The 9,925-nt window shown below is 45.3% G+C and overlaps 2 protein-coding genes across 2 annotated transcripts in view; both read left to right on the top strand.

Moving 5' to 3' along the window:
• The window catches only part of TMEM59 (transmembrane protein 59), a 6,163-nt gene extending 4,516 nt beyond the window's left edge, over positions 1–1,647 (top strand). The window contains exon 7 of the mRNA XM_009319836.1: positions 669–1,647. Within this exon, the coding sequence (XP_009318111.1) occupies positions 669–824 (156 nt within the window). The 3' untranslated portion in view covers positions 825–1,647. The remainder of the gene's footprint in view (positions 1–668) is intronic.
• Positions 1,648–5,556: 3,909 nt separating this feature from the next.
• On the top strand, positions 5,557–9,925 carry LDLRAD1 (low density lipoprotein receptor class A domain containing 1). Its single transcript, XM_009319791.1, has 6 exons — positions 5,557–5,577; positions 5,985–6,039; positions 7,633–7,764; positions 8,190–8,327; positions 8,872–9,000; positions 9,780–9,925. Exons 1-6 carry the CDS (start codon positions 5,557–5,559, stop codon positions 9,923–9,925), a joined length of 621 nt encoding a protein of 206 aa, XP_009318066.1.

Genomic DNA, 9,925 nt, shown 5'->3' with positions numbered 1-9,925 from the left:
GTGTTTTTTTGTTATTTTTATTTTATTTTGCAGATGTGGTTAGCAAACCAATTTTGTTATTTAAATGTTCATTTTGTAGCTGAACGATTCTTGCTCATTCCTGTGGCTGGTAGGTGCTCTGAGCCTTACTGAGGCAGCCCAGATATGATGTCTTTTGGTTTGTAGCGCTCTCCTCTCGACGACCTTCAGATTACTCTTAAATGGAGGCTGCTTCTAATTTCTCTGGGAATAAAGCTATACTGAGGGTTGGATAGTGTAGGTGGAACCCGGTATGGGTTTAATCCAGGAGGATCAATAGTGAGAACGGAAGTGACAGCATATTATCGGTGAGCACAGAGAGTCTGATCAGAGGGCAGCTGGCTGAACTCGCATCTCTAGTGCCCAGAGAGATCCCCGCACTTCTGAAATAAGCAAAGCTTACAGTATTTGTAAACTGAAGGAGCCGTTACACGAGCACTGTATCTACTGTTGTCCTGGCAGATTTAATACATCTCTCTTGGACTCAAATCTAGTTCCAGCCATGAATTTCAGATGTGACAGAAAGCCTGGTTTAACTTGTGTTGAAGGACTGCAGCCATCAGAACCAGGAATGCAGTTGCATAATGAAATGCATTTTATTCACAGTATTGAGAGTCTTTGTCTTAATGTAAATTTTTAAAATATTTCAGAAGCTGAGCATCTATGGAGATTTGGAATACATGAATGAACAAAAACTGAACAGATATCCATCCTCTGCACTTGTTGTGGTTAGATGCAAGACTGAGGAACATGAAGAAGCAGGACCTCTTCCTACAAAAGTCAATCTGGCTCAATCAGCAATTTAAACAAGTCTCCACTGCATCCAATAGACTAATTCTAACAGAGCTAGCAACTCCTGATTGTTTGTGGTGGTTCTTCAGATAAGAAGCTTAGCAGCCAGTCTTTAAATGCAAATAAAGTTACAGAATCAACAAATGTCATGGGATTTTGTTTTCAACTAGTAGTGAAGATTCAGACATCTTGGATTTATGTTTGTTTCCAGACATAATCACTTTTCACTGGTGTTTGCTATGTGTCTTTTTGCTTACAAAAGCTGTAAGCATGCTTTCCATACTTCTGCCATGACACTTTCAAACTTATTTGTGTGTTCTAGGATGTAATGTGTACATTCAGAGTTAGCTTTGTAAAGGTATAAGAAATTTTAAGTAGGCAGGGGATGCCTTTTTAGTGTTGCACTTTCTGTTGTAGTTAAGAGAAAATATTATAAAATTATCTGCTGAATTTTTGTACTTGTTAATGTCCATGCACAAACAACCCTGTCTCCAAAAATAGAAATATATTTTTTCTACAGTGTGGCAATATCTGAGACGGAAAGCATTTGTGAGGTACTGTAGGCTAGAACTCAGTTTGTGAAAGATGGAAACTTCGTTAAAACTTACGGACGTATCCCTTCACACAGAGAACGTAACATGGTCAATTATTTTGTCAAACTTTAGCCTTTAAGTCTTAAATTGCTTGTAAAGTTAGTGCCTGTGTTTTCTGAAGAAATTCTACTTTCTGTTCTTGATTAACTATTCTAGTCTTGTAACTTCATTTACAGAAACAAGTTGATTCCTGAGAAATGAGAACAGACAAATAAAATTGACTGTATAGAAAATGTTGACTATATAGCTTTTTGCTATGGTTAATTATTGACCACAACATATTCAGTATGAAAGCCTGTCTGCAGCATTCCTCTCGTGGGCAATGTGACCCGATTTTGCTATATGATTCACTAACACAACAACAACTAACAATGTCCCTCATATTATTTCTAATATATTTTTTGCGGTTCTTTTCTTTGAGGGGATTACTATATGCTGGTTCCCATAGCATTGGCAAGTTGGGGTTGTATGGGATTTATTTTAAGGTCTCTGTAAGCGTTTGAAAGCTGGCTAGGATGCATGATCTCCAACTCATCATCATATTTTGCTGATTGTACAGAACTCCCTTGAAGCTTTGGAAAAAAAAAAACCCAAACAACACTTCTTCAGGTTTTGAATTCTGGTGAGAACTGTAGAGGTTCTGGAGATACAGTGATGTGTTCCCTCGCTGTTCAAAGTGGTTCAATAGTCATTCCGAATTCGGCTGTAATGCTGATGGTCATGTAACTACAGATGATGGAGCCTTGCAGGGGCCGTTAAGCAGGAACGTGCATTAAGTGGCCTGTACAGTGCTGCTGAAAACCCCAGCCTAGAAGGACTCGAGCAGTTTTTCCGTCAATGAGGTTTAAGAGCATTAAGCGATGTTTGTTTTAGGCAGGCTTGTATCAATGTGCAGAAATTGCAATTTAAAGTCTTAAATTAGTGGTACCTCTTCATGCCAAATTCTTCAGTGGGACAACATGGTAGCCCAGAAATTTGGGTGCCAGCAGCCATTGACAGGTGCCTTTGTGTGTAGGTGGCATTATCGCAAAGGCCTCAAGCGTGACTGTTGTGAAAATCGATGGTGTGATGTTTTCGGAACGCTTCACTTGCATGATAGCAGGGGCGGGAAATCCCTCTGTCTGCAGTAGTGATTCAGTCGAGACGTGCGTTTCTGCTCACGTAGTGCAAACCTCAGTATACAGCCCTGTGTCAGTGCAGGACGCCAGTGTTCAGCTTTGAGCAGTATCAAGTGTGATGTGTGCAACGGATGTTCAAAAATTACTTTGTAAATATGGGCTCTACCTCAGTGATTATTGCCTGTCGTCTTAGCACTATGTTGTTGGGGATTGCCTTTCCACAAGAGACTTCAGCAATCCCAGTTTTTCTAACTGAATAACTGTCATTTTCCTTTACTACTACATGTAGTTGCAGAGGGAGTGTTACAGCTTCACGAAAACATGGCTATTTGCCTGTTTCAGATGTGTACAGTACAGCCTGTGTTATGTCCATGACTTGATTTTGCAAAACTTTCTCTTCCAAAACGTTTTGACTTTACTGCTTACGTTCCTGGATTTGAGTTAAACAGACAACTTCTGCTTTCATTTGGCGTTGTATCTGCCTACAACAAAGGGAGAAAACAGAACTTCTACGTGTTTTGTCTTTTGTTTGCTGTTTAATGACATTGGAGCTAAGTAATCTGTGCAGTGAAGCCAGTGATTCAGTGAGGTGCTGTTAGGTCACAGGAAACTCTGTGCCTGTGGCAATCTGTCACTTGGCACTGCTGTTTCCGGAGCGAGCCAGAGTCTGAAGAATTTCTTAAGTGTTGTCCTTGTAAGCGCTTGTCAAGGTATCTTCCCTCAGCAAGGTCAGACCCTAGCTAGGCTGCAGTAATTGAACTGTTCCTGAAGATTTCGAATCTAAATGGACTATTTAAGCTATTTTGGCATTTGACTTTGCAAAATGGCTTGTCGTACTCTTTTTTTGTTAAATGTTTGACTTCCTGACATCTTCATTTTCAGAGGCTGCAATTTGGGTTTGATCTCTGCCCAAGACCACTGTTTAAATGAAGGGCTTTAAATTATTGAAATTGCAGGAGGAAAGCATTTCATATTCTCTTTAGGCATGTGTTCAATTGAACTTGTATCAGGTTTTATACGGAATCATCTTGACACAAATGAGGCAACCTTCTCAAGTGTGTGCAATTCACTGCTGGCAGAAATAGCCACGGTACATTTGGCGGGGCTTGGGGGATGGGTTGGGTTTTTTTAGGTGCTCGAATTAACAATAGTCTCCTACCATACTGGATATCTTAATCTGTGCTCCCTCTTCAGCTTCTCTGATCTTTAGCAAAGATTTTAATTTTTTTTTTTTTTTTTTACTTCACAAGGGCTCGTTGTGTCTGTAACCTCATTCTCATGAACTCATTTTTCTGAACTAGCTGTCTTTGATGTGGGGTAACTGTTCTATAACCCAAGCTGAGCTTGATAATCTCGGTGTAGGAAACATGGTGGTAGATGTCTGGTCTTACGGACATTTGCCTGTAAGAGAGGGTTTACTCTGCATTTTAAACATTTTCATCATGGATTGTTTCGTGGGGCATGGATAGCCTGCTTGACCTGGCTCTTACATGGGACTTTTAGCCAACTCACAGTCACCTAAAAAGCTTTTTGAAGGCTCAAAATAGTCCTTCTGTATCAAGTCTCGTTAGAAACTATAACTTCCTCTTTAAAGATAAACAGATACAGAATTTAAGATACGTAGGTTTTAACCTTTAATCTGTCATTCTTCCATATTGTAGAAGGTGCCCAGACTTGCAGACTGCTTTCTACTTGGGGTTTGGTGTTTTCACCCAGAATTCCCCTCAGAACAGGAGAGCTTTCTAGCACCAAGTTTAACAGTGATGTATTCCTGTGAGAAGCTTCTGCTTTGGACAAATTGGTGTTGCCATGCTGAAGAAGGAGCTCCTAAAAGACTGTATTTAATTCTGGCTGGTCTGTGAACAGGTGAGTGCAGGGTTGGCAGATGTCCTTGTCAAGAAGCGTATATTAACTCAGTGATAACGTAATTAAGATGAGTTGTATGTGTGGGGATGGAGAGGGAAGTAGCCGTAATTGTTCCTCCACGTTGGGCTTTATTTGGTGCTTTGAATCGATTCGAGGCAACTGTCTCGGGGCCAACTTATAGGCAATATAGCTGCCAGCTTCTCCTCCGAAGCCCTGGTGAGCTAGCTTTGCTAGTGCTTGGGGAGGAATTGTGATCTGTGAGGTGGCAACAATTTGGAGGCACTTGTCCTATGGACTCTCCTGCAAGCAAGAAGAACACGTGCTCCTTGAACACTTTATGCCAGTGATTTTTCTCCCCCCTACCACGGTGGCAAAGCTGCGTGCTCATGACATTTTTCCCTTGAAGCTGCAAAACTCCACTCTGCGTGCGCTGTGCTGAGACCTGCAGCCAGTTTAGGAGGCTGCAATCTATTTGTAAGTTCATGTTAGCTACAGGCTGAGCTGCTAAGCCTTACTGCAGGCCTGGAAATTCAAGTATGCTAGTAAAAGAGAGGACCCTGGAGGATTTGCTCTGCCTGTGTTCGTTGCCCAAGCGGGGAAGCTATTCCAGATGGCTGTATCCTGCACAGGTCTGCTGAGATCTGATCATCTTGCAGGAGTCTGGGCTGATGCTGCTATGAGGTCAGCGTGTCAGCTCTGTCTTGGGAAGGAGGTGGGGAGAAAAGAGACTTGCACGAAGATGATCAGACTTTCCTCCCTCAAGCTTTCATCATGAAGGGAGGTTCTCCCTGACCAGCACCAGGGTTAATGCAGTCAGCATCAGCTAGGGGTTTGTGTTCGTCTTCCGAAGTGGCGTCAGGAGTGGCAGCAGGGTCCTCTGCATCCAAAAATCTCTGTGTCCTTTATGATTTGCCTAATGCCCTGTTGTGAAACCAAGATGGAACCAGAAGGAATGAGAAGCAAACCAGAAACCCCGCTTCCAACCAGAGCTGGAGCACAGGCTCGGCGCTGCCTTCCCCGTCCCTTCCTGCTTGCGTGCCCAGGCAGCAGCATGGTCCTTGCTTTCCTACCTCTGTTGGGTTTTGTATCCTGGTAACATCGCTCCTGTTAGGTGCAGAAAACTCCCTGCGGTCCTTTGTGCTGCTGTGAGGGCTGTAGCTCTGGGGAGCATGAACAAAACTCACCCCCAGGTACAGTCCTTCTCTTCGGAAAAATCTTATGTGCAGCTGTTTCCTAAAGTACATGTGTTCTTGATAACATTGTTTGTCTGACCTCTTTATCACGGGTTTCTGTGAGATTTTGAGTTGTTTCTACTTAACATAATTTGATACAAAAGGAAAGTATTGATATAAAGTGCTGGATTTGCATTAGTGTTTGTTTTACAAATGGGTAACTAAGATTTAAAAGGTGGTCTGATTGATTGCTTTGCAAATTAAATCCGGGCCACGTTTCCACCAAGGCAATTTTTGCTTCTATGTAAAAATAAAGGAATACATTATATATTCCTGGGTAAGATGGTATGAGAACTAGAAAGGCATACCTTGTGTGGTTACAGTGTGCTGCTTCTGTAAACGGTCTTTTATTCCTTTCCTTCTAGAGAAATGGTGATGTTGCTACTTTTGAGTCAACAAAGTCCTTCTCTGAAGAAAGAGGTAACAAATAAAATGTGGAGCTCAACACTTTTATTATTAAAGTATAAATCAGTTGAAATTATCTATGTAATGTAAAATACAACCAGCATTTATGGTCTGTTGAGACTGATTCCTGCCCCCCCCCCCCTTCTGTGTAGTGAAATGTCCAGACTATAAAATTAATAAACTTAAGCTGTTCTTTGTTGGCCTGGAGTTGGCAGTCTTACGGTATAGTAGCATGATAGGTATTCTTTGTCTGCCACAGAAGGGCTCATAATGAACTTGCTATAGGCTTTCTATATGTTTTAATAGCCAAACTTCAGCAAATTTTGTCTGTATTAAGAAGGAGAAGGTGAGATCGAACAATCAATAGCAAACCTGTAGATCGGGTTGTAACAACACTTCATCACTGTCATCATTTTATACTCGTGTCTATTTGCAACTGTTGTGCTTTCTGGTCAAAAGTGTTGACTTGTGGACACAGACATGCTGTAATTCACCACTTTTAAGCTGAAATGTTCTGCGTTTGATTCCTGCTCAAGCATGACGGAGGGGGTGGTTACTGCAGCCGGGATCCCTTTGCTGTTGAGCAAAGGCCGTGCCTTCACTTGGTGTTTGTACAACACAACAACAAAGTAAATATGAAGCACAGCTAAGACAAATTCTAACTTTTCGATCAAAGCTCTTTAAATTCAGAAATACCAAAATCGAATTATACATGCAGGGTTGTCTTAAGTGACTGGTTACGTGTTTCCCAGATGATCACATTATTTTTTTTTCCTGTTGGTCTGGAAGTACAAAGGAATGCAAGAAAATACAATGTTGGTTTAGAGACAAAGCACTGGTGCTGCAGAGAGCTGAGATGAGGGCAGCTGATCGGTGTTGCTCTTACGTGTGCTGCTGTTGTGTTGCAATGGCTGTGGGTTTGGCCTTTAGCTTCTGGATTTGGTTTGATTTATGTATGTGTCTTTCTGAAAGTTGGAGTCCCTGGAAGGTTGCTGCCCTTTGTACCCTGGAGATGTCTTTGGGGAGGGAAAGGGCTGCTCTTTGGCCAGTTCCCACCATTTTAGGCTGATAATTCAGCCTCGTTCTGTGGGAGCGTTAGAGTCCTGGTTGGGGCAGGAAGCCCGAAATGCTGTAAAATGAAATTTTACCTCTTGAGGAGTTTTGCTGTGGGCTCTGGGAAGGCACCTTTCCTAGCCTTACACCGACCTGCCCTGTGTTTTGGCTGTTCCCGATGTGAAAAGGGCATTGCTGTCCCACAGGGTTGGGCAGGGGCTTGGCCTTCTCCACGCTTCTGCATCCGAGTGTGTTGGGCGAGCTCTGATGGAGATGTGACGTTTGTGCTGTTCGGTCCCAATGCTCCGCAACGGCAGCATGGGCTCTTCCACACTGCAAGCAGCGAAATTCCCTATGAGGATGTGTTTAACATCTAAGTCTGGCTATTAAAACTCAACCTCTAAACCCCAGCAGCCTCCTACCAGTCCCACATGCAGAGCCCCTGAAACATCACCCTTGTGGCTCTGTGCCATTCCCCTCTGAAACACCCTGACCCTGTTCAGCCCTGTCAGACCCTTCCCCAGCCCCTCACCTCTTGCTCTTGCCTCCCAACAGACTGCTGCCAGCCACACAGTGCCCGTGCAGGCTGCACACGGAGACATGCCTGCATTTCTGCCACGGCACTGCTCATCCTCGCTGCTGTCGTGGGCTTGGCAGTGGCACTGGGACTCCTGCCACGTGCGCCAGGTTGGTATACCAAGAGTCGTTATATTTTTGGTAAGGAAGGTAGAAAATGGTGTTGCGTGAGAAGAGCCTTCATGTCCATCACCGTGCGTGAAGTGGTGGTTCCCAGCGCAGGCCGGGAGGAAGGAAAGGGACCAGCAGGGTGGTACGGGGCTGTGCCAGCTTTGCGCAGCCCAAGTCGCCACCAGCCGTTCCTCGGCTCTGCTGTCCTGCTCTGTAGGGCTGTGCTAACTCTGGGTGGCACAGTCATGCTTCAGACCACTGGTATAGTTTTCAGACTCTGCCATGAACCTACCAGAGATTAATCCTGGGCCCTGGTTATTTCCAGAACAACAAATGAATTTCAGAAATCCTCCTTTATTCCCCTTGATCTGTTCCTCATTCCATGAAAATGTTGGAAAATAAAGTATTTCTTGCTTTCCCTTCAGTGAACCGCTTCTGTGCAGCCTCCAATAACCAGACAGGCTTCTTGTGCGATGACAGAGTGATCTGCATCCCGGCCAGCCAGGTCTGTGACGGAGTCAGCAACTGCAGGAACAGAGAGGATGAGCAGGAGGAACTCTGTGGTGAGCGGTTTTGTTGCGACCGTCCTCCCCGCACTGGTCTTTCCTGTTGTGAGACAGCAGCCGGTGTCCCGCTAATCCTCCTCCATGCTTCTGGCCACATATGTGAGCAGATAAGCCTGGTAGATCCTTTGTAGGGCAGACGCTGAGAGATGGCACTGCCCAAAACCCAGCAGGAGTGCCAGGAATCAAAGACTCCAAGCTCCTCTGATCTTCCTAGGGTGTTTTTAAACAATGATGCAGTTTAACCAATGGAGGAAAACTGTATGCCTACACAGTTAATTCGTGTCCAGTTACCCTGGAAAAAACCTCATTAAAGCAGAAGCCTAGGGCACCCAGACTCTGCTTCTGGGTCAGTCACGAGCATCCCTTTCCCTCTCCAACCACAGGTTCCCCATCTGCGGTGACATTCGTGCCCTGACACTGCACGGGGAAGGACTGACCGACCCCCCATGACAGCAGCCTTTGGTAGCTGCCATCCCCATTTTAGCTGGTGCATCTGTGCCCGGTGGAGTTCAGCACATGTCCTGTGTGTCCACCCTTGCAGGTGACTTGCCCCGCAGCCTTCCGGGATACCTGGTTTTCCGCTGCAGTAACCCTGGGTACTGGGTCTATGCCGATCAGAGGTGTAACGGGATGAACGACTGTGGAGACTGCTCTGATGAGATGGGGAGCTGTAAGTCTCTCTTCTGGCTACTGTTGGGCAAAAGGTCTTTTCTGCTGATGGATTGAAATAGGCTGTACAAGTGTGGTGCTCACTGATGCTGCTGGAAACGCCTGGAGACTGGCATCCACTGCTAAAACACAAAATAGCTAGGATAGGGCATGAGTATGAACCATGCAGGCTCCATCCCATCAGCTGCCAAGGGCTCTGTGTCAAAGCCTGGTGGCAACCAAGAGGGAAAGGGCTCTGTGCTTTGCTCCCAGCCCCAAAAGTCACTCCTCCTCCATGGCTTGCTGAGCGTGGAGCAGTTTCATCGTGATGCGTAGCTGTAGGCAGCAGCGATCATTCAAACTGGCCTTTGGTTGTTGGTCTGGAGATGGGTACATTTCTGAGCCAGGGGGACTGAGCGTGCCTCAGCAGCTTCAAAGCCATCTAGATCCTGCTCTCACTAAAATGTGTAGCAGGTTTGTTCCTAAGTCACCCCTGTGGCTTTGAACCTCAGGAGAGACCTGCCTGTGTCAGCAGCTTTCTCTAGAGTAGCTTGCTAAAAATATAAATGACATCTAGTTGTTCCTCCCAGGATAGCATGCCTGCCACGAAGGTCATTGCAGTGTCATGGTCCCTGGTTGTCTCCCACGAGTGTCCTCTTTGGTGGGTTCACAGATTCAGGGTCATCACCAGTGGCTTTTCAGTAGCTGCCAGGGATGAAAGGGTAGCTACCTGCATAAGAAAGGAGGGAAGGGGTCAGTGCAGCAGAAGCATTTCTGTTCCCTGTTTTCCATCCCTCCCAGTGGCCGCCTGCCCCCCGTGCGGGTTGGAGTGGTGGAGCTGCAGCCCTGTGCTCTACGAGTACTGCTCCTGCGTGCCCAGGAGGCTGTGCCGGGATGGCGTCCAGCACTGCCTCAGCTGGTCCGATGAATACATCTGCAGACCGTGA

This window comes from Pygoscelis adeliae, unplaced genomic scaffold (assembly GCF_000699105.1).
Source record: "Pygoscelis adeliae isolate BGI_AS28 unplaced genomic scaffold, ASM69910v1 Scaffold181, whole genome shotgun sequence".
NCBI lineage: Eukaryota > Metazoa > Chordata > Aves > Sphenisciformes > Spheniscidae > Pygoscelis > Pygoscelis adeliae.
This window is presented reverse-complemented; position numbering and strand designations above follow the sequence as displayed.